Genomic DNA, 25266 nt, shown 5'->3' on the forward strand with positions numbered 1-25266 from the left:
TTACTGAACTTATAATTTCATGTAAAAAATATCTTTGAGAAGCTACTCGGCATGTGTAGCAGGGGTACCATCAGGGTCCATTCAAAGGCCTGTGGACCTGGTGAGTGAACACCTAGTATCATGTTAATTGAAATTATGCCTGCCTCGTTGGAGGTTTGGGGAAAAACTCAAAACATTAAAAAGAAAAAACACCTAAAAAGTGAATTTGTCAGATACATTCTATTGCACTTGATTCAAGTAAGTGTGACAAACTGTCTTGGTTGGACAGAGTTTATTGTGCAAGACCTACCAGGTGAGCATACAGTCATGGCAATATAAAGTGGGTCTGCATGCTGCTAGTCCGAAAACAAAAGCATCAAAGTATATACATTCAAGTTTTAGAGACAAATATAAGAAGACAAACTGCCCATAAACAGAGTACCACTATTTCTCAGTAACATGTCAAAACATCAGAACTTCATTGCACATGCAAAATTTGCAGTAGGTTTAATAAATTTAATGTTACAAAAATACTAGAATCTGATTTTAGAGAACATTTACACTTAATATTTAGGTGGCACCAACACGAGACTCATTTTTCCAGCATTGGGTATGAATGTCAGAGGTGCGTAGATCAGTAGCAGATAAAAGAACCATTACTCAGAACAAGAATGGAACAGTGGAACTTGGAAAAAGGGCTGTGACAGTCAACTTCCCCTTTGTTTTTTTCCCCCCATGTTTAAATTGGCTTCAAGAAGAGGAACTCATTTTTTAAATTTAGTTAAAATGATATTTTTAAAAAGATACTGTGATATTTGTGTTCTAGATTCCAACAACAATATTATTTGCCAGCATGACTGCTATATATACACTTGCTCTCTCATCCCAAATGGTATTGAATGAAAGGCATAAAAAGTTAAATTGCTGTTAAATTTAAGAAAAAGGCAAAAGTTTCAATTCATTTCTTTTAGTGTCCAGTGTAGTATTAGGCTGCACCAGAATGGCTGGATTGTCAAGTTTAAGGGTAGTACCCAACAATAAAACATGCATATTATGCCTTTAGGTCCGTTTCTTATCAATGCATATAAAAGATGAAGGTTATGTTGACACTTGACATACCATCTACAGCATACTGCCTGTGGGCAATACTGTCACAGTAATTAGGACGTCTATCCATCAATATGGACTCATGTTCTGATTCAAATCTGTCTGTGTAATATACACAATTATTTCATTTGAATGAATTAAAATACCCTCAAAATTGGCCACGGATTTCTTGCCAGATATCGAAAACAACAAGACAGTACAGATTTGTTTGGACTATAGCAAAACATATTTAAAAAATTCCATGTTGGGGGAGATGTCCCGCATGACGACCACAAGCCTCCATCAAACTGAAAATGTTTGCCTTATTATGCAGTATGACACATTTACTGTTTGGCTACTTTTGAAATGGGCAAAGACGTTTTTCTAAAGCAGGACACAACACTTAGCACGTCTGTCTGACACGTGTCCCTTTTACCAGAGACATAATAGTTCCTGTGAAATGTGAATTGACAGATTGGCCATAGCTGCCAAAGACATGACTGGTGCCCACAAACAATAGGATGGCAGCAGACTGTAGCTTTGGGGGGAGCCACCGTATGGACATCTGTAAACAAAAGTTAAATGCAGATACATCATTTGAAAATGTGTTAAAATACTCTGACAGGACCAAATTCCCAGAGAGCCGTATCTGTATGTTCTGCAGAAATGCTCTCTCTAAACCCTCAAACACAAAAAGTACCCTACATAATCTACATTGATACATACAAGACTGATTTTCATAATTTCGATATCTAAACCTTTCCCAAACCTTTGGAATTTTACAGAATTTTAAGGCATATATAAATTATAAATTTTTGGACAGCTAGACTCAAAAGTATCTCGAACAGAGGGGTTTATTGTCATGTGGTCCCATCTGTTCCTCCACTGCAGGTCTGTCCAATAGTCGTCACCGCTGGCAGGGGCTCCTGGTCCGTATCCCTCACATAGATGACAGCATCACCGCTCACATTAATGAGACACTGAGCCTAAAGGCAAAGACAAAGAGTTTAAAATAGCAGGACACTGATATCTTTGAGCTCTGAGGACAAAAATAGAAGTTAAAGTAGTTAATTTGCTTTCTTTGTATTACAAAAATGAACTGCAAGATAGAGTAAATTAACAGGAGCTGAAAAATAGAAAGAAATAGAAATAGAAATCTATTCAACATGTATGGTCTTTACTATATGAGTGTGTGTGTGTACCTGGTTCTTGTTTGGATTTTCCATTAACACACATTCTTTCATGCTGTAGGAAACCACTGCATTTCCACCCAGAGCAGCTACATGGGCACGAACCATTGCAAACACCTCTGCTATGAAGGAATGCAGGAAGCCACTTACTCCACCTTCCTGCAGAGGATAAACACACTTATAGTCTTCACCTTACATAACCTGATCCTGGGTCACGCCAGTGTTTCTGCAGACATAATGGTCATACCTCCCGCAATGACGTCGTCTCTCTTATAAAGAACATGTTGATGATTCCGAGGTATTTAATGATGCGTGTCCCGGGCAGGTAGGAGAGCGGCGTCATTTTCACCACAGTGACAGAACTGCACCCAAACGAGCGGTTGGAACGCAGCGAGCGGGAGCGTCCCTCAGGGAGTGGACTGCTCCGATCCAGTGATGAAGCTGTAGATGCAGAGGAGGCGAGGAGATGCGGACCAGAGAACAAGGAGGGGGTGTGGAGATGCAAGTTTAAAATAGTGAAGAAAACAATTAAGTCTGAAGCAGGGAGAAATGTGGAGTGTGTGGAATGTAGGAGTCACAAATGAGTCAGTGCATGTGCTGACATGTAGGAGCAAGTCAACCGTCTTAGTATGTTACTTTTGTCAGTTTACATGCAGTTGTGCAGATGAGTGGTGACGAGACAATCATGTGGAAAGCGTGCGGTGCCATGCATGTCATGCAGATGAGGCAAACAGACGAGACATTTACTTAGTGTCTGCAGACAGACAGACAGACCTGGGCACAGCTGTGTGTGTTTACATGTGTGAATACATTATCAGCCTATGAGAGAATATTTCTGCCTGCGCTGTGAAAGACACTTGAGAAATGGAAACGGACAGAGGCAGCTATGAGCTGAGCTGGGCACATGTACACAAGCCAGAGTGTGAAAGATGCTCCATGTCCTACTGCCAGGTTTCCTGATGCTGCTGTTGCGTTTACCTTCATCAAAACAGGAAATCTTCAAAGCCGATAAGACACATTAGATAATGATTTGCTTGCTGGACACAGGAAGGAAACGTTAGCAGACCTTGCACAGTAGCATCCTCCCCCAGTCTGCTGTGATCTTTACCACTGTGCTTTGACGATGTCAAAATGATGAAGTATTTTGATAAACCTCTAAGCACCGCATAGAAACAATTTAATATTGTGCTTGAGGAAATCAGTGGTTGCTCTGTATAACTTAATTATCAAACAATTCACACATCTAAGGGCTGACTTTTACAGATTACATCACAATCATCTTACAGACAAACTCCGTATGAGATTTGTCCAAAATGTTCTGATTCCAATAACTGATAAAGATGGCAGCAGGCTGTGACCTCAAACGTTCAAAATATTCCTTCAGGATCCTTTGTGTGCAGACAAAAGCAAGCTGTTTAATACCTTGATTCAGGGTTGCGATCATCTTTGCAATTTTGCAGCGTTTCACAACATAAGTATAAACATTTGTGCAAATGCAGAAAGAAAATTTAAGAGGTCATTCCACTGATTGTCATCAACACGGCTGCAATCCATCCAGCCCTTACAGCTCTCCACAAGTGCTTGGGGGAGAACAGGATGCATATTGTTGGGTGGGGTAGCGGGGGGGAAATCACTGCCCTCTTGAGATTTCAGAGCCAAGCTGCTGATTGTGGATCCCTCTGAGGGGCGGGGCTTCAACGTTCACACTCCAGCTAATAAGCAGGTGCTTGATTTGCAACGCTCCGCCCCCCAGCGGCATGCATGGAGGGGTGTGTGAATGTATGCCGGTGCGTGTGCGCGTGTGTGTAATTGCTTATGAAACTGTGTTCTGTATTTGTGGGTATGATCACCAGAGTGTGCTAGAGACTGTGTCCTCCTACTTGTCTTAACTGATCCTCGTCTTATGGTGTGAGCTTTCAGCCTAAGCAGCTCTAGCCAGGTGCTGCATCTGTCTGCAAAGGAACCGTAATCAACGGAGGAAGCTGGAGAAAACATCAAAACATACACACAGACCAACCACACGCACCCGAACATACAGACACACCATAACAACAATAAAAGAAAAAAACAAAAAAAACAACAGGACACGAGAACAAACCGACAAACAGAAGAACAGAAAAGAAAGAACAAAAGTGGATGAGGTCTAGGAGCAGTGCCAGGTAACTGAGATCAAAAAAAGGATGAGAAAAGTCAAAACAGGGCAGTGTAGTAGTCATGGTAGCAGGGAGGTGGGGCAGAGGGGGATGGTGTGTGTAGAGGAGAGCTTACCTCGGGCTGAGATGTTGGCACTCTCTGGGGCACCTGTTAGATACACACACATCAACGTTTACCTTTGCACTTGACAGAGAGCGGCAGAGTTCTCCCATCAAACCTTTACCCTGCAAATATTTCTGAATTTGAATGGTAGAAATATGAAAACGCACTGTCGGGGGAATCTCTAGTTACTACGTGTCGATACCGGGTAAAGTCAGGGTCCTCGCCTTACGCCTGAGCAAGATGCCTCAACTAGTCACCACACTGTTGTCTAAGGTCCCACCACAACCAAAAGCACTGGACTACGGGGACACCACGCTTCATTTACCTGCCGGGCGGATCATAACCAGCTGATTTTTGCTGATTTTTGCGGCTGGGGTGAGTAAAGAGACTGTACCTGAGGTGTTAGTGGAGGAGATGGGCAAGGCCTGTTAGTGAAAGAGGAGGTGGAGGAGGACTGGGGGGCAAAAAGGAAAGGTTGAAGGCTACCTGAGATCTTGGCTGACTGAAGGTTGGCGGCGGACGTGTCTGCGCACAGCTCCAAGGAAAACTGCAGCTGCTCTTCTGTCTCACCGGCTCCTGGTGGAGAGAAACAAGAGCTGGTGACAGAAGCTGAGACTCAACTATACAGATGAATGTGAGGGAATTAATCCAAAATAATGAGCTACAGATGGTGACAATCTATGGTGTGATTTTTCTCTTCATTCAATGTTGATGTTACATTTTAGTAGTGTGTAAATGCCAATGCACAACAAAGTACTTAAACAAAACTTATCCTTCAACCAAACAGACCTTTGGCGATGACCTTCTCTCCCGGCTTCTCCTGAGTCTGGTCTTTGTCGAATGTCATGGCAACTGCTGTCACTGTGACCTGGGAGGGAGGAGGAGGAGGGACGCGATTACGGTAAAAGGGTGCAGAAAGTAAAGAACATTTGTCAAACACTCCCATTTCTTCTTTCTATATAATTGACGACTGAGAGGTGGATTGTGGCTGCTTATCAAAATCACCTGTATGAGTTCTTCTTCTGGCACTGCTACAGCGAAGTTGAGATGACAAAGACAGCAGGGGGTCATAGATCGCAGCTTGAAGTACAAACTCTGGAACAAACGAGATGAATTGCAGGCTTGTAACTTAAGATTTAACACACTACTAATAGAAGTATCTTAGTAAATACTATAAAATGTTGCTCCGTCGATTATGCCGATTACAAAATAACATTTCTTCAGAATGTAGCATGGTACAACTTATGACAAATATTGCAACAATGTGTTGATTAAAAAGGGGATCCTTACCTTAAGCAGATTCTCACACAGGTCAGTAAAGATCTTGCTTAAGCCTTGGTTGGTAAGATTGGCATTACTCAACCTGAAGACTCTCACTGATGTAAACATCTGGAAGACAGTGAAAGATTGATTGAACAAAATCAAAAGGCTCCAAAAATAAAAAAGGGTTTGTGGAGAGGAGAGGTGCAGAGGGGAAAAGTTGGCACACTGATGTTTTTGTTAGTCACGGTGTCTACATCATCAAAAATAATCTGGTATGTAAATGTGCTGAGTCAGTATACCAGCTCCTCTCATCTCCTCTAAAAGCAGTGCCCCGCTCCAAACCACCAACAGTTTGGGAACGACGCACCCAAACTGCTGCTGTCTAAAAGAACATGAACTAATGCATGTATGAAGACGTTTCTGCAAATGTGTGTCACTGCACCGTTGACCTAGTGCTTAGCACAAAAGTAGAGCAAAAAAATGGGTCAAGCTTGTTGTTGTCACGCATCACTAGACAAGAGAGATTTCCAGTTCTTCCTACTTCTGCACACAGTGAGTTATCTTTTATCTACCTTTGTTGAACACACTTATTGTAAGGCGCTTTGGATAAAAGCGTCTGCTAAATGACCGTAATGTAATAACATCTGAATGTTATCTGAGTATCAAAAGAATGCAGACTAAGCAGATAAACCTCACTGCTTCTCACACAAGCGTGATACTTTACTTTACTAGGCTAGAGGCACACCTACTACTCTACATTTCTGTCCAGAACAACACAGAGCATTTGCTGTAGCTGACAGGAGGTGATGGCAAATGGTGTACCTGTAGTCCTGAAGTCCAGTTATAAATCCCAGGCATGATCTCAGTGTTGCAACTGTAGAAGCCTTCACAAACAGGAAAATGGAGCAGGGAGGAAAGACAAACACACGTTCATTAGAGCTTTGACCCAATCACTGAATGTGCAGGGAAATAATGATGTAGTTTGAACTGCTGAGGAGTGAGTGTAGGGAACATACCTGAAGGGGGAGGGGCATCAGTGAGGAGGGAGTGGATATCCTCCACAGCATCAGTGTCATCAATCTATGAAAAAAATAATGCAAATAGTTTTACATGTCTTCATTTAATAGGTGACCTACTGTATACACATGTCCTTTATATTTATACATAGACACCTCCAAAACAAAGGCATCCTTTTTGCCATGGGAGAGATCCAGTTCTGACAGTTCGTCTGAGCTTTCCGAGTGGGAGCGGAAAAGCCGGGATCGTTGCCTTGGCTCTGGGATGGGAGAACCCACCGCTTCCTCTGTCAGCTCCTACAAACATTGAACAGAACATATCTTGATCAGAGTGAATATTGAGGGGAAACACCAGGTCACCACAGCAGCCCCCCCATCCACATCCCACATCCGTCCAGACTGCACAGCTAGTAGAATGACTGTGTTAATATCACACCACATGCTCACACGCTTTAAGGACCCGAACACTAGACAAACATAGCTGGTGTTAATTTGAATGGATCTGGAGAAGTGAGGAGTTGTGCAAACACACACGCACAGGTGAAAGAGTGAAACGGGTGGGGGTTGATGATCCTATTACAAATTTTAAAAAAAAACACAAAAAACACAATGAGTCTCCAGCGGGTTGCCCTTCGACTTGACTCGGGTAAGTTACACGAATCGTCCTGCTCCCAAACGGCTCCAGTTAAGACTTTGTTATACAGGGTACATGTGGTGCAGAATTGGGATTAAAAGAGTGAAATATTAATCATGCTTAGTTTGGTCTCACAACTAAAAGTTTGACGTGCTCAGTACCATGTCTATGCCGCGGAACACCTCGGGGTCCAGTGCAAATATTTTCTTTAATGACCAGAGAGAGACAAGAGGTGCAAGTTCATTATGAGACATGGGAACAGACCATATATACTGTATGCATCTAACACTAGAAGGCAAAGAGAGCTACAGCCTAAACACCACTGGCCTCATATGGTGTGATGTAAATCTAAAATCTCAACATATTTTTGTTTGAAACGTGTTCGGTGACATTTTGATATTGAGGCATAATACACACTTTTAGGAAACCTACTGTTTTTCTGTATAAATATGGTCTAAAATAAAAACATTGTCTGACCAACATCTTGTAGAACTTCTGGCTCAAACAGCTTCTGAAAGCTCATTTCTTAGATATTAGTATCGGAGGTTTTTCTTTGGCCAATATAATGCAGGGACAAGAGTTGAACTGCGGGCCCAGTGGAGTCATAACAAATCCTGTGTGTATTTGCCACACCAAATACACACAGGGACAGTTTTCGGGATAGAATCCACATATCCAAAGATCCAGTTAATATACATTCCTGTGTTTACATGGCTCACCGGCGGGTTTATTTGATAGAGGTCTTTGTTCTTGGTTATGGTATCGTTGATCCTTTTCTGGATGGTCAAGATGTGGTGTTCATTGCTCAGATCACCTGGCGTTTTCCCCGCAATCTGGATGCCCCCTGGCGCTGGCAGGGCTGTCAGGTACACTCCTGTAGCAGACTGAACATACACACGCTTATTTTAGGGGGATGTTTCGGCGCACGAATCGGGCAGATGAAATGAAAGGCGTGTTAACCTACAGCCAGACCCAGCAGCATGTTCTCTCCCACACTGATCTGTATGCGAAGGCCAAAAAGAGCGTTCATGCTCCGCAGCTTCAGTTTGTTCATCAGCTGAGTGTGCAATTCATACTCCATAAAAGGCAGCAGGTTGGAGATGGCCATCGCATTCACCTCTCCCTGTGCCTTTTTCTTCAGGCGGCATAGTCTGGAGGAAGACAAATAAATACAAATTATTCAAATCAGTATATATTTACTCAAACAGAAGAGAACTAAAAATCTAAAACTAAAAAGGCATTACTTCAAACACATTCTGTCTCCCTTGCTAAATTGTGTTTTCCCTTAAGGTTAAATTTGAATATTGTTATTGTAGGTGCTGTACCTGGCCTGGATTAGGCAGCCCTTCCCTGTGACAGCTGCCTCTGGTGGCAGGTCAATCGTGGTGAACAACACATCAGGAACCTGCCAAAAAGAACAAATCCACATTTTCACCAACACGACACATTTTGACATAGGGCAGACAGAAAAAAACATTTAAACATCTAAAAGACTTTGATGGAGGTAAATAGGAAACCTTCTGCCGTCTGCAGTGGTAACAATAGGTGAGCTGGGCAGGAAACGGCATGTTGAGCTCATCATACGGGATGTGACAGAAGCCACAGCTTGGGGGAGACGGCTCCTCAAACCTGGCAAACAACACAAGCCATCTGGCATCAGCCTCCATAACCTAATAGAGATTTATGGACATTCAATTAATCAGACAAACAAACAAACCTGTGGTCACTGCTTCCCATGTCAAGGCAGCCTTCCCGCATGTAGCGAGGATTGAGGATGGCAGCTGTACCCGATGCTGACAGGATACACACCTCCTCACTGTGTTGAGAAAGGACAGAAAGAGAGGAGGACGAAACAGGGACATGGAGGGCAACGGGGTCAAGTAAGTCAAAGCAATAAGAAAAAAAACATACCATATGTTAAGATACTGTACATGTCTGTGTGTATGCGAGTGAATTCAACGACATACCAGATGCTTGTGCTTTCACTGTATCCAACAACAGCATGACAAGCCAGGGCTTTGGCATGAGATTTGATCTCCTGGCGAATCTCCTCCCACCAAGCATCTCGCGTCTCTGGCTCATCTGCAAGACACAAAACAATGAATGAAAACTCTCAGAAAGAAATTGTTAAAATCTGTTAAAAACCTGAAAGAACAATGTAACTAATGAGTGAACACTAAACCTGACCTTAGTTTACTAGATATACAGTATATCTAGTATATATACTACTCTAGATATACTCTAATAAAGCAGATGACTGCAGGTCTGAGCTCATATCTAACATCGTAACAGGTAGGAAATCTGACATCTGTCTTGATCCTACACCGACTGCTTTGACTTACCAGTAAGACGTAACAAACAGAACATTGTTTTGTATTTTCTGGATTACGTGGTGCATCAAAGCAAGCCAAACTGACTTAACCAAGTATCATTTTGTAAAACAAAGTGACAATGAGAGTGACAATGATTTATGAGGATTTAAGAGGATGATGATGAAGGCAAAGTCAATGGTTAGGTTAGCTAGGTTGTTCTAATTGGCATTTAAAACCAAACTAACTCTCTTGTGCGGGTCTCCTTTCCATGAGCCACATTGACAGAAAGGAGACAGCAGGGAGATCATGAACCAGTCCCTCCACGCTTTCACCGTTTTTTGTCTTGAGTCTTGAATTTTGCAAATTTTCAAATGATTGTTTCCATTAATCACAACTTTTACACTTTCTATATACATTTACAAAGTTTAAATGGATCTACATGACATTCAAACACAGACAATAAGCATAGAACACCTTTATTTTCTTGTGTCACTAGGCATTACAATTTCAAAATGATCTAACGTTGATTAACTAAAAAACATCACGATTTCTTCACCTTTGTTTTACTTTGCATTCGACTTTTGATACACATCACCACTATAGTTGGGTGATGAGCTGTCTGCTCCTTGACAAAAGATTTCTCCGCTTCCTTGTACACAACAAAAAAATTGAAATTATCTAATGCGATTGGAAATTATGCAGCTTAGTGTCAAAATGCGTGTTTTTGTTGAATTCATTCGACAATGAATTCTGCGGAATCGCGAAAAAGCTCGAGGGACTGATGAACACCATCCTCAAAGCAAACACGGGTGTGGTTTTGGCAGCAGTTGTCCGACTCCTTTTAACAAATGTAGCTGGCTGGTAAAATACTCCAAGGAGCAGATTGAATTTCACTATGTAACTCAGGTTTCATCCCCAGATGAAAAGGTAAAGAGAGGAGGAGCAATGATGAGCCTTCATCATAATAAGGTTAAACCATGGGTGTGTTTCAATAGTCTCATGAGCATTTACTCCAACACCACCTCAGTTTCATTACCATATACTAAAAAAGCCTATTGTTTTCCGGGTGCAAAGATTTAACATTTTACTCATTTCTAGTGATTCTGGGTCCCTGGACCAAAGAAAGACACAAAGCTACATTAGAGTATTGAGCTGCACCCCATGACTCCCTGGGAGGGCCACATGCTGACAGAGCCCCAGAGAGAGAAAAACACGAGTGCTTGGTGAGCGAGGGGTTAAAATGATTAGGATTAAAAGAAATGGGTGGAAGACCAACTGAATAGATGAATAACAATGGCTGATGATCAGGCATCAGGCCCACAGGTGGGTTTCTCGAAACCAGAAGCAGCATGTCACACAGGCAAAAGCTCACCAACGTGCACACTCATGACTATGTATGTGCACACTAATGGGCATAGAGGGGCCATATTCATTCACCAGAGTCCATAAAGCCTCATCTGGAGTATTCTCCAAACTCACCCATTTCCTTGCACCCCCTCAAAACACCCCACATCCATTAAAAAAAAACTAAAACCACCACATCACCCCTTCCTATCAACCCGCCTTCCATCCATCCCTCCTTCTCTCGCAGTATGAATACGGCCCAGTGAGTTAGGGATGCACATGCCCAGTCTGTGGCTCTTTGGCACAGAGTAAACCTCCTAAACCTCTTCTGGTCTAGGCAGGTTTGACCACAAATGCTGATTTGGGAAGCGTTAGAACAGCACTGGGACATTAGGGAGAGCTGCAGCTGTTGTGTGCAGCAGCATGAGCTGGGGGAGGGGGAGGGGGGCCCGCCAGGCCAGGCTGGATGGGGTGGAGAGGGGACATAGCGCATGCTCAACTCAGCTCAGCACACACTCACACAGATCAGAGAGAGGAGAATGACAGCTCACTGAACTTCTCTGTTTGCGACCAGAATAACACATCAGGAGAATACCGACTTTATTTAAAGATTAGATTTAGTAGTCAAATGTGGTTCGATAGCACTGGGGACAAAATGCAAGGGTCCAACTTGGTCTGAACCCTCCTCCATTTCACTGAGCTGTCATCACTCCTGTGGGCGAGAGCAGTAAAAGGGGGGAAATACCTGCAGTGACACTATTCCAGTCTAGCAGTTTGTATGAGCGCGTGTTACCCAAGGCTGGGCCAGAACACACCGTTAGTACAGAAAAGAGAGAAAGAGAAAAGAAGAGACAATCTAACAAACAAGCAAAGCACAACAGCAGCACTCCACAGTCACTATGCAAATAGAGACAGGACCTCACAGTCACTGTGAAAACTCAATTTAGGTCTACAAGACACTCTCAGACAAGATGACTGACGAGGAAGAGACGAGGAAAGAGACACAAAGCTAAAGTAATTGCCAAAGTTTTAAAAGCCTAAAGAAAAGAGGAGCTACACGATGAGAAAGAAGAGCATGCAGTAGCAGCTTAACTGTAGCATCCTTTCAGATCTTTATGGTACTATGAAGCTAAACCGTCAAACTGCAGCAGCAATGAATAAGGCTTGTTTCAGAGCAATTAGGAAATTAGGGCATTAGGGCATATTAAGTGTCTGCAGTAACTGTTATAGCAATATAACATTCAAATAGCTGATTTCAGTGCCCCTGCACATCTCTAAAAAAGATCCCTGGTTATCCTAACGCAGCCTACACCCATTAGCACTCCCACTTGCCTATTCTCATTTCTAATTCAGAGTGGTGAAAGATCATCAAACGCAACAATTAGCTAAATTAGGCCACATAAGCTGCCGAGAGGACTCAGATGGGTAATCTGCTTGTTCATGCTGTTGGACTCTGTCCCATCTAACTGCATATGAACCAGATGTCTTGTTGTCGTTAAGACTTTATTGCTCATTAGGATTTGGACGCATTGATGGGAAGCCTAAAATCAAGATGGTAGAGCACTTATCGGACACCGCAGGACCTCACCATAGCATTGACTACAGCCAACAACACCACACAGCACAAGCAGCAGGCAACAGATTGGAGCCATGCACCACTACTTCACCTCACCTAAGGGGGGCAGCACCACAGCACACAACAACGCAACTGGCACACACGCGCAGCCCATCAAAATGACCGGCACAAACAGTACATTAAGCAAAGCCACTCAGACCCTATACATAAACAGAGTTTGACAAAGGTAAGGTTAGCCTGTCCTAATATTTTGCCCACAAAATAACAAAACAAAAGCCTTTAACTGTAGCAGGAGACAGCGGTCAGAACCGATGCTTCTTACATAACACAAGTCCCTGAACATAATCTTTCAGAACAATCACACACGTTTAAACTAGGACAACACACAGCAAAACGGTTCCAAACAAGTGATAATGGGCACAATTCACAGACAGCCAGTTGCAACAAGACTGGACGCTCACATGATTAATCGATGGGAGGATCTCGCTCATCGTTTCACAGGACAACGAACAAACTCTTAAACAAGGACGTGGTGCGTTTTGTGCACTTGGAACTCACCGGGGTTGTGTATACGATCCAGTAGTTTGACAGAGCGAGCACTGACCACTCCACCGACATGAACCAGGAAACCGGGAGGAAACGACGTCAGGGTAAAGAAAGGAAACTCCTGCAGACAGGAAAGAGAAACTTCATGTAGAGGTCACTTTGATATGAGCACAGTGTGGACGCCTGTGGTGATTTATTGTTTGTGTTAGATGGTTTTTTGAAAGCTTAAGTTTGCTTTTTCTAAGGATGTCAGTTTTCTAAGGTGGTTGAGTGGCCGTTTAATTTTGGCTTTGTTTGTGTACCTACATTCTGAAATGTCTTCAAAGGTTAACAGATCTATGAGTGTATCAGTTATATCATAGATGTAAAACAACTATTCTACATCTAAAGAGCAATTTTATCTTAAGTTGAAGCACTCTGACAACATGGAAAGACCCTAAATGAGAGATAACAGGGAAGTTAACTTATAATAGATAAACGAGTAACACCTTGAAATAATAATCCTGTGATGTAGGACAAATTTTGAAAGCTACTGTGTCAGGAAAGTGCCGACATGCATCAAGGGTTGGGTGAGATGGGATCAACCCCATGCAGCAAAGGATTCCTCACTTGCTCCCAACTGACACAACACTCAAGACCACAAGTAGACCTGAAAGGGATGGAGTGAATCTACTGGAAACGTTGGACAAAACCCTGGACGTACCGATTCATCCCATCCTTTCAAATCTAAATAAATGTATTCATTAGGGCTGGAGTTGAAAGTGAGCGGAGGACGCACGCAATGGATCCCGGCTCAGGATCGGAAAATTATGATTTTCATGCTGTTCTCTGTCCATTAGCAGGACAGATTGGCCTTCAGTCAAATGATGTAATGCAGTTTCATGCTATCATGGATGTGAAAGCTGGAATTAACCTTGATTGCCTCATGAAATCTTACAAGTGATGACCATTCAAATACACATAGGAAGTTCCCTGAAACTAACTTGTGATTTCCAGCCATGCACATGTACGTATGTATGGGATGAATGGCTTAAGTGGGTAGAAAGCAGGTAGGACTGCTATTAGTATCCTTCTTGGCCAGTAATATAGAACAAACTACAGATTTGTCCGACAGCTTTTCCCACTCAGAGCACAGAGGTGAAATGTGGTGATGAGGTGAAAGCGCTCATTCCCATCATTGACAGAGAAAACCAAAAAAAATCAGAAGGCAGGTGTGTGACATGATTATCCGGAAGACACACACACACACAGTCACACACCCCTTCAAACGTGAAGGGCACACAACTCCTAGGCTCCTGCCATCCATCTAAGATGTCTGTGAATCTTTGAGAGAGTGGCGGGTGCCAAGCAAACAGGAGAACAGGTTCACGTGACCAGATGCCATGTTGCTCAACCCAGCCTGCCCCTCTAAGATGTACAAACAGTGAAGAAGGGCGGGCTTGGGAGTTGACTCAGACTGGGCTGTGGTCATCGGGTGGTAAGGGTGTTAAGGGAGAAGAGGGTGAAGAGACGAAGAATCGCACTGATCGGACATACCCTGGCGTTTAACAACAACCCAGAGGAGGACGCTCCCTGAGTAGCACAAGTGGTCGAGAGGACAGAGAAAGGGAACGTTACTTGTTCTTACACAGACTTACTCCCCAAGAGAGATTTCACACCTCACCACGGGAAATTAGAGATATTTCACACAGAATGTTGCTGTGGAAAAGCAGACACTGTGGGTGGCTGTTTGTGGATCTGTTTGTGTGTGTGTGTGTGTGTGTGTGTGTGTGTGCGTGTGCGTGTGCGTGTGTGTGTGTGTGTGTGTGTGTCACTATACCCTCTGCTCCAAAGCCGTCTGTGTCTGCTGTCTCAGCAGGGTCTTCAGGGGCCCCGCTTCTTTGCCAGCACTGCCGCCACTGCCCATTCCTGATCACAGAGGAGAACCTGGCTCAAGTCTCATCACAATTAGCACACAGATCAGCGCACTAGAAAATCCGTCATAATGTCAGTTGATGGTTATATTATAGTTATAGTGATAACCCTTAAATTTTCTTGTTAAAAAAAATGCACACCCTTTTTCCATGGGGTTTTTGTCGTATGGGAAATTTGATTGATTTTTTTGTTTTCATGCGCATTGACATAAAATTGTTCATAAATTACGAGTAGGTGGCAGCATGTATATTTTGATTAAAAAAACCTAAATAGAAAATGGCAGAAATCACAAAGAAAACTGTGGAAACACAAGTCACAGTTTGAGAATAGAAAACGCATCATTCTGGAGAGAGTATTAAGGTACATAAACAACGCAATTCTCAAGAATAAACAAACTATTCCTTCACCCTATGGAGATAGATATTAGAAAAAAAGTTGATGACGTGGATGTGGCGGATATCCTTTTGAACTGGTAAGTTTTTATTACATTTCTATTGTATAAAATCTAGATTAATGAGTGTATGTTAAGAACTTGGTAGCTACAGGGAACATTGATTTGGTTGTGTTTGTCAGTGTGTGACATCAGCTCACTGCAACAGTTGCAAATTGCATGGAATTATGGGAGTCGCCAACCTGCTGCTATTACACAAGATAAAAATAAGGATTATCACTATAATATCACAAATCAAGTAACTCAAGTTAGAATACAACAGTTCAGACTGAGAATACTAAATATTCCTATTCCAACTACAGCTGCAGCTTACTCTTCCTACACAGACGTACATCATGTAACTATCAAATACATCAAACCACACACTGGCCAACAGAAATCCTGACTGGCACTCTAGATCAATCATCAAGGTTGCTTCACCTCGGGTAGTGTGAAGTAGTGACACTCTGCAAATGTTTCTGACTAACCATCTGGGACTTGACGTAGAAATGGATATACTGCTATTGACACAATGTACAATTATATTCTACATAGGGAAATTACTACAAGTCTGTTGTGACGTGATAAGCGATAATGAACTTGTTCAAATCTTGACTATTGCGCACACACAGCAGTCCTACTATACCGGAGGCTGCCAGCTGCAGGTCCTCAGTGAAGGACACGCTCTTTCTCAGCAATGAGGAGTCTGAGTGCACAGTGAAGGGAGGGGGTGGGGTGGCGGCTCTGGGAGCAGAGGCACGGCCATAGCCCAGTGACTCAGAACCAGGGAAGGACAGAGTGTCTGTGGAAAGGGCGGGGGAACTGGGACAGAGAAAGATCCCTGGCCTGCGTCTCACTGGCTGGGGCTTCCCTATCCAGCGCAAAGTGATGAAGGGAACATGGAGAAAAAGAAAGGCGTTGAGAACTGACAGGTAGAGGCAGAAACAAAACAGTGGAGTAGGACAGAAGTATGGAGAAACTGGAGAGAAGATGAGAAACTAAAATGAGGAGTAAACAGAAGTGCATATAGACAACAGAATGAAACAAGAGGAGGAGCAGAAACAAAGGGGGGCAGGGAGATCTGGTGATATTGTAGGTCAACTCCTGAGGGACGGGGGTGGGCTCTGGTACAAAGGTGCTGAAGGCTACAGGGCCTATAGCTCAACTGCGTTCAAAAGTGCTGGTGTCGTCTTTGGGGCATCGCTTGAAACTTACCTTTCCCTCAATGATTAACTCTAATGGCTGGTAATGAAGATATGACCTGAGATCAACAACAGCCCCTTGTGAGACACAGTGCTTCTATTATAAGCCACAACAACAAGAGGCAGGGACCAAATACGACCAGATCTGGTGGGTTTTTCAAGTGGTACAATTGCTTGTTGTGCAAATAAAATGCCCTTCAGAATGTCAAATTGAGCTCTGAGGCCACTAAGGAGAGGGGAGGATGGGACACAGCTAAATAAACATAAATGAAATGAAAGAGCTTTCAAATAAATCAAAGTCACAAAAAATCAATATAAACTCACAACCATAGTAGCACCACAATGAGCTGTAGGAGTGAGGGTTGAAATGTAGGGAAAGGGGGAGGAGGAGGAGGGGGAGGGCAGGGCCACTTGTGGTCTTACCCGTCTTGGGTGTCAGACTGAGGTCTGTGTCTGATGATGAGGACTGGCGGCTGCATGGCTTGGAGGGAGAGAAGGGGGGAGGAGAGGAGGAGGAGGTGGGGAGGGCTCTGAAATGGGCAGGCGGGCCAGAGGATGAGGGCAGGTCCTCACCAAATACCGGCCTGCCAGGAGAACATGACACACACACCCACATGAGTAAACACCTCACCCTCTCAGTGTGTGTGTGTGTGTGTGTGTGTGTGTGTGTGTGTGTGTGTGTGTGTGTGTGTGTGTGTGTGTGTGTGTGTGTGTGTGTGTGTGTGCGTGCGTGTCAAGCATTGGGAGGATGACATTTCTTAAGCGTATGACTTGTTGGTGTGGCATTTGAGGTGCTACAGATGGCTGAGAAGGCGTAAGAAGCACAACGAAAAAAATTGCACACATAAGTAAACACAAGGTGAAGCACGCACATCAAAACAAATGAAAGCAACGTGGCAAAACACAAGAAAGACAGGAGGATGAGTTGACGATGAGTGTCCCAGTACGGCGACGCAAAAGGTCAGGTGAAGGTGGAGGCCTGTTCTTTGAGTGAAAGCCACAGAAAAGACCTGATTCCTGCTCCCTTGGTTGGAAAAGACCTAAGGTTCAGTGATATGGGCCTGTTATCAACTTTCAGTATGTCTGTGAGACCAATTTAAAGGCAAGGATCCCAATTCCATTGCTAACCGGGTTTCTTTTCCTTTCTGTCCTGAGGTTTCTGTCCACAGCTGTATTCCTACTAAATACCCAACACTGTCTAGCAACAATATCCATTTCTCCCCTCTAGCTCCTCCATCTGCGTCTCATACATTCGTATCTGCTTCCTTCCCTGCCACTTGCGTACCAGTGAAGATGAGTGTGGGGACAGAGATAGAGAAGTTCTGGGATAGTCTCTGGGAGCTGCAGGCTGAATGCACTGGGCTGTTGTGGGTGGAGCGGCATCCGTGGGCTAAGGGAGACCTGGGCCAACGAGCAAGTAGAGAGGAAGAGAGAGGGCCGGTTTGGAGACACAGCAAGAATTTTAGCGATCCAAATGCGGCAGAGCCAGATAGGAAGAAAGAGAGGCACACAACAACCAGCACCACGACATTGCAATAAAGTGAAAAAAAAGGCAGTAGTGAAAAAAGACAGCAAAGGGAAAATTAGCTCCTTCTCTTTTGCCAGTTCAGCAATTTAAGAGCCATGCCGGCAGCAAGTTAACTCATGCAGAGCTCTCAGCTAAAGCTCTCTCGCCTGTGACACACAGCAGGGATGCAAACCACAACAAAAAAAGATACAAAAATGGCTCTAAGACACATAAACATACATATAATTGCATCATTTTATGTTGCAATGTAATCACTATCATTATTATTATTTGTTGTTAAAGGAGGATAGTTGGACAGCACATAGATAAGAGTGAGGAACAATTAAGACATGTAATGAAGATCACTTGATTGATTTCGTGCCCCCACACTTCTAGCTTAATTATTAGTTTGTTCGATTTGGCAGTTCATGTAGATAACTGATTGCAGAACCAACAGCGATCTCAAAAGGTGACACGTTTGCATCCCTGATACACACAATCTACACACACAAACATGGGCATACAAACACAAGTCAGAGGCACACATGCACGCAAACAACCTAGGAATCAAATTTGACAACGCAGAATCAAACTGTTAAAGAGCAGAATGTGCTACACAACAAGAGCATGCAGAGGCAGAGCAGTAAGTCATGCTAAGAGCAGGGGGGGGGGGGGGGTGGGGGGGTGGGGTGAGGATGGGTGTGTGTTTATGTGTGTGTCTCAGGATATGTTGTGTGCCGTTAGTAGTTTCATGTTGTAACACGTATTACACATTAAGACACAAAATCTACACAGGACAAATCAAAGATACTGAGACACACACGGAGTTATAATAGTTATAATTATACAACAGTTCCCCTGTAAACACTCTCCCTCTCACGCATGCAACACCCACCTTCCCCCATTCAAACACATTACACCTGCAATAAAACTTGCACATAGAGAATGCATGCTTCGGTCACTGGTTCATACTCACTCCTTTCCATCCTTTGAGGGGGAATTACAGGCATTGGAAGCAGGGGCTGTGTTAGGGTGCACGTGTGTTGTGGTGCCGGGAGCGCTTCCAGAACTGATTTTGTCCAACGTGCAGGCGGTACCTATGGCCCGGACCACCAGACCGGACTCTCCCTCCAGGTCAAAACACTGCAAGTAGCCCACTACGGCATTCCCACCCATCTCCAGTACCTTAAGCCCTATCTTCCTTTGTAATTCACCTAAAAAGAGACAAAAGCGAGGGAAAACAAAAGACATTTAACCAGCCATTATAAACTCAGTAAGATAGTCATACAACACAATATGCACCAAACTGAAATACAATCTCAAGCATCTACCTTCAAGGGTGGGAGAGAAGCATACAATGATAGGGAATTGTGAATTGAAGTAGTTGTTTATACACTACATTAACAAAGAGGCTTCATTATAAAAACATAGCATTCACAAGCAGCTACAGACATACCATCCATTCCTCTACATCCACATATAGTGCACACAGGTTAACTGTGAGCTGTCCTACCTGACATAAGTGAGATGAGTCTCTGTCGGGCCTCGTTTGACGCACGAGGTGTTCTGATTCGGTCAATCCATTGGTATTCTGGATCTTCATTCACAACAAGCTCCTCAACAAACCCATGAACCATTGCTGCACGGTAGCACCGTGGAATGGAAGAAGCTAGGATATGGATAAGACAAACATCACAAAAATGTATCGCTTGGCACTCACTTTAATTAGGTCAGCATTGAAAACATAGGTTTTATGTTCAAGCACAGAAAATTATGCATCATGATGTAATTACAGAACTATAAACATACATAATAGTGTAACAATTATTCACTCACTGCAGAAGAACTTGACCCCGCAGGAAGACTGTCTGAAGCGGTTCAAATCATTGAAGAGTTCAACTTTGACAAGGACATTGATCTCACCGCGGATACCTGCCAGCAAAGATAACAGAGGGAAAACCTCACAGTCAGCAACAGCAATAAATTGAAGACAAAATCTACCACTTTAGTGGGTTGTTCTACCGTGGATGGTATCATAGATGGGAAACCAGCCGGAGATGACAGAGGCAGCCTCACTGCACAGCAGCGGGTCAATGTCAATGTAAACTTTCCCAATGGCATCATTAGCACTATAAGTGTCGTGGTCCAACACAGTGATTTGCAAAGGTTCGTCCTGCAAATCCTCATCATCAACCTACAAAGCAAAGAAAGGAGAGGGAAAGAAGAAAAAGGGGAAATTAGATTTTTTGTTTTAACTTAACCAACTCATTCACACTGTTTTGACACATTGTTTACTATAACACTGCTACAAGCAACTGAATTGAACATGGAGCAAAGATGTTTTACCTCAAACTTGAACCATTCTGAGTTCCACTGTGGGTTTAAGGATTTGGGACATACATCTGTTTTGAAAGTTGTGTTCCCAAACTTGACCTAGGAAATATAAGGCTCATGTCAAATACTTCTTCATTTCTAACCAATAACCATATTAAAAAGAAAATGCAATGCCACTCCATAACATAAAGCCTTGTTGACCCACCTCTACAAAAGCATCAGTCAGGTCACTGGCTCTGTCCATCACAGGTAAGTGGCGTCCAGCCACGATTCTGGCCTTCAGTTTTCCAGGCATGATGCAATTTTAAGTTGATCTGGGAACAAAAATAATGAACAAATCAGAGGATGAACTCTCGCCGTTGCTGTCACAGACACCAGACTACATGGCATACGGTGCTGACAGCATGGAGAGCTCGACTCAAGAGCCCCACTCCTCTATTTGCATGCTCGCTAGCTTCTAGGAGCTACTAAGCTAGCTTTCCTTGCAATCCAATAATCGATATCTAAATAGCTTCTTCAAAAGCTTCAAAGTTACCTGTCACAAACTAACTACTTTAATGAACAGGACAGCAACTACCAGCGCGGCAGATTATCTCTGCAACGCAATGCTATCCACTTAAATTGACTGCATTGCAGTCAGTAAGCTATCACTTAAGCTAATACCTTATCGGCCATGTTTACATTTACACTGGAATGCCACCACTATCAAAGATACACAATATTATCTCGCTAAACTCAATCGGAAACATCCTTACCGGCGCTACAATACCATTAGAGAGCTGTCATAATAGCAGCGGGCTCGCTTTACAAGGACATTACTACTGACAGCCCACCACACGTCTGACCTCCGAGTTTCCTCCATAACACGACAACAATAATAACACGTTACTTCCCAGAATGAACCGCAGGGAACGTTTCGCTACACATATACATATACTGATGGAATTCAAGCTACAAAGGTAGCGTTACAGAGGGACTGGCGCCGTTACAGTCGGTTAGCTAATTCAGTACACGTTTAGCTACTTAGCTAGCATAGACGGGAGAGAGCTGTGATGAATGGGCTGTGAGCGTTTAACACGTGATGCCTTCGAGGACATCTCGTAAAATAGTACATTTCTTGTCATAAGATGCATTTAAGTTCATTTGGTAAAAAAATTACAACAACAATGAGATGACCACTACCCTCACCGGTTTTAATAGTGCATTATTGTGTAATGCAATAAAGACCGTTCTCGCGGTAAACATTTTGAGCTTTTATAAGAGAATAATTAATTAATTATGTTGTTGCCAATGTCTTAAAAGTCTGATTATTGTAATTGGTGGTTAGGGTTAGGATTAGAACAGTATGATCATGAATCATAATAGGAGGAGGAACTAGTCGAGGGCAGTGTTGCTTTGCATACTGTCTGGAGCAGACTGCACATGACTATACATGTCAGGTGTACATGTTTATGTACATATCATTTCATCACCATAGAAACAAGCACCATCAATGTTTCTAACATGGATGAATCTACACCAATAAAACTGATATAAACTTCTTTCCATTTAATTTGAGAAATACTGTATATTAAGTAAGTCTGAATGAATTGTCCTCCTTTCACTCAGTTCTATGCCAAGTCATTCCTTTGATCTATGGAGGTTTTCCTCAGTGTCCCCACTCAGCTGTGCCATTGTTTTACTGTGACAAAGCAACAAACGTAATTTTCCTGTCAGAGTCAGGAAAGCACATAACATTTCTTCTTCACTGCAATGAATTCCTGTCCAACAATAAACATTAAACACTCTCACCCACTGTAGGGTGAAAGTTGAATGTGAGAGTAAGTGGACTTCAAGGTTGATGATGATCTGTGAAAATGTGTGCGTGTCTGAATGTGCCTGGTCACTCCTATTTAAAAAAAAAAAAGTTTACAACGGACCCCAGGCTCCACACATGGACTTTACAGGAAACATTGTAGATATGTGCTTTACATCATTGCTCCTCAGTTGTCGTACACTCTACTACTCTACTACACTATACATTACTGTCTAGAAATGTGCAAGAGGTTTATAATCATAATCTGCCTTACAATAGCTGAACCCAAGGCTTTGAAATCAGACAGTATACAGTCAGACAGAAATGTACTTCCAATTTGTACCCTTGTACCGTCTTCGTGGGATGATAATTAGCCAAGGGACGTCACCCACAGAGGTTGTTCTCTGAATCCAGAATGCAGGTGGCCATGTTTCTGCAGTGGCTTCTACCCAACCTGGGAAGTGAACAATAAAGACACTGTATCTACAAGAGGTCTGACTGTTCCTGGTCACTGGACTGTATCAACAGCTGAGGTAAGCTACAAAACTTTGCCTGTACTCCCTTGTGCGAAGTCATTGGTGAAACTAAGTACTCTGAGTGACAATCAAGACAGTGGTGTTTGAACTGTGGGACCATTCAGCAGCTCAATACTGTCAGGTGAATGCCTTGTCAGCACTATCAAACTTTCAGCAAGGGGTTTCGTGGATTCAAAGGTGTCAAATTGACTCTGTGGAGGATAAAGTGATTTATCAATTGAAATTAAAACGTGTAAATTCCTATAATCTGAGGCTTTAAGCCAACAGTGGTGGTATTCAGACCTATGGTGAAAAGGCCAGAGGAAGAAGAGAAGCACAACCTGTTCTGTGGAAGCATTAAGACCTTGCTGTGGCCTACATACAGGAACTGCCATAGAGCTGTAGTGCTATACAAAACTTCAATTGATACTCTGTAAAAACAAATGTATTGGAAACAAGTGCAATAGATACATTTGAGTAGAAATTTATTCCTCAGATTTGTCAATGCAATGCAGGTGAAAAAATGCTGTCCCTGAGAGAAGAGACTAACAAACGCTACAACAGCAGAGAGGCTTACTACCAAGCTCCCAAACTACAAGCTGAGCTGAAAAAAGACAGAGGCAAAGCAAGAGCATGACATATTCTGACCAAACAACACAAATAGAAAGTTTTTCCTGCATGATCTTAACATTAAAACAAAAATGGATCCGGAGACAAGACCAGAGGGAACACACATTAACAAAACCATGAACAAAATGAATGCAAGTTTTTTTAAACACACCTTAGTTACGCTTAAACTAGTTTAGCTTTTAAATGCCACAGGTGTGAAATTGCAAATTCTTAGGTACAGCATAAAAACACAAGTTCATGCCCAAAATAACAGTTGTAATGGATGAATGGATCAGGACGTACAACAAATGCTTCACCCGGAATGTGAATAATCACAGAAAGCTGCCATTACTCTTGTTTAAATAATAAAAACATGGTAAATACAAAACATGGTATCTCATTGACTAAATCACTACATGTCCAACCTGTCTTCACTGTGTTGACGATGATAACTATATTTCCAATTGCTGGAATGGGAATCTTTAAAGGTTGAGGTGAACAAGTATGTACCTAGTATGATATGTTACGGAATCACTGAGAAGAGCCTGAATGACACAATGGTGATCAGTGTTGAAGAGGAACAGATCATCAGAGCCATTACATTATTTGAATCATAGTTAAAGACTTTGAGCTGGTTGCATTTATATAATTAAACTAACCCTGAATGTTTAACATTTTCAAAAGGCTGCCATATCTTAAAACAAACGTTCATATTGTTTTCTGGATATATCTTGCTCTCTCCTAACAAAAACCTTTGCATTGCTGTATATTACAGCTATTATAGTAAATATAGAAAGGTTTTAGTTGCACATTTTTATCACTGGTAAAATGGTTTGAATCATGTTGATATTATAAAAATACATTCTCTCTGTTTCAACTCAAATTACTTTGGCAAAGGTTATGAGGTCACATGATATATTTCCCTAAATTATTGGCTTCCCCCAGAGGTCAAGAACGTGCATATGGGCAATATGGTTGTGCAGTTATTATTGATTTACTTTTGATATCGAATTTTAAACTAAAAAAAACGTGAAAAAAAACAACTAAAAACCTTCAGCTAGTTCAATGTATATAAATGATAGTAAATGCTGTATTTGCACAAAGAAATAAAATGTATTTTCAATAGACTGCCATATATAAAAACAGACATTCCTTTTGCTTTTTTATCATTGAAATTAACTGCAAAATAAAAGAAATAGAAGTACTCCACCTTTACATTCAAGTAATATTTTTGGTCAGTGGCTGTGCACAGAAAATGGACAGAAAGAGAAAAGCCGCTTTACTGGCACAATTACAATGCCTACTTCTTAAAAACTTTGGTAAAAAAAAAGCTACTAATTTAATTATCTAATATTAATTGCTAATATGCTAAGATTGCTTTACAGCTGTTGGATCACATGACACAAAATACACAAAGCCATTTCAGGACTTTAAGGTCACTATGCTTACCCATGTGTCTGACCAAACCACAAAGATATTCCTGATTGATTTTAACCAGATTTGGGTTAATTTAGTCCAAAAAAGCCGCTCTTAACAGCCCCAATAAGCAAAATACAGTTACAGAAGAAGGCACAGTTGTGAACTAATTGTTTAAGTGAGGTACACCTCTTTTGACATTTATAGTGTTACATTAAACTCAAACATCCTATGAACACTGACATAATAAATACCAAGTTTTCCATAACTTACAAGTGAAGCCTGAGCCTGCAACAAAATGCAGTCATATATATTTCAATTTGACATTTTTTCCCACGAAAC

General features: G+C 42.4%; 1 protein-coding gene across 6 annotated transcripts; it reads right to left on the reverse strand.

Moving 5' to 3' along the window:
* Positions 1–256: 256 nt before the first annotated feature.
* Positions 257–21664, reverse strand: c2cd5 (C2 calcium dependent domain containing 5). 6 transcript variants are annotated; one of them, XM_076142018.1, is made up of 29 exons: positions 21345–21664; positions 20795–20903; positions 20602–20688; positions 20278–20449; positions 20092–20187; positions 19769–19924; positions 19232–19469; positions 17172–17332; positions 15022–15110; positions 13215–13323; positions 9392–9506; positions 9142–9240; positions 8942–9053; positions 8750–8829; positions 8389–8575; positions 8144–8308; positions 7586–7630; positions 6947–7087; positions 6791–6854; positions 6597–6658; positions 5802–5900; positions 5517–5606; positions 5301–5379; positions 4998–5087; positions 4524–4556; positions 4136–4207; positions 2503–2696; positions 2268–2414; positions 257–2051 (listed from the first exon to the last, which is right to left on the reverse strand). In XM_076142018.1, exons 2-29 carry the CDS (start codon positions 20882–20884, stop codon positions 1926–1928), a joined length of 3198 nt encoding a protein of 1065 aa, XP_075998133.1. In that variant the 5' UTR covers positions 20885–20903; positions 21345–21664; the 3' UTR covers positions 257–1925. The 6 variants fall into 6 exon arrangements, with proteins under 6 accessions (XP_075998133.1, XP_075998131.1, XP_075998130.1 ...); XM_076142016.1 differs by having other exon boundaries at positions 4106–4207; XM_076142015.1 differs by having other exon boundaries at positions 4136–4237.
* Positions 21665–25266: the final 3602 nt, after the last annotated feature.

The sequence above is a fragment of the Genypterus blacodes genome, unplaced genomic scaffold, assembly GCF_046128005.1.
Source record: "Genypterus blacodes isolate CSIRO-AG114 ecotype Tasmania unplaced genomic scaffold, CSIRO-AGI_Gbla_v1 ptg000021l_1, whole genome shotgun sequence".
Classification (NCBI taxonomy): domain Eukaryota; kingdom Metazoa; phylum Chordata; class Actinopteri; order Ophidiiformes; family Ophidiidae; genus Genypterus; species Genypterus blacodes.

Excerpts from the sequence above, each read along its gene's own strand:
- c2cd5 (XM_076142014.1), bottom strand. The coding sequence starts at position 20,884 with ATGCCTGGAAAACTGAAGGCCAGAATCGTGGCTGGACGCCACTTACCT. Across the intron at positions 4,238-4,523 it reads TGCCAACATCTCAGCCCGAG|CTTCCTCCGTTGATTACGGT; the intron begins GTAAGCTCTCCT and ends TGTTTTCTCCAG. Across the intron at positions 2,415-2,502 it reads AGACGACGTCATTGCGGGAG|GAAGGTGGAGTAAGTGGCTT; the intron begins GTATGACCATTA and ends TATCCTCTGCAG.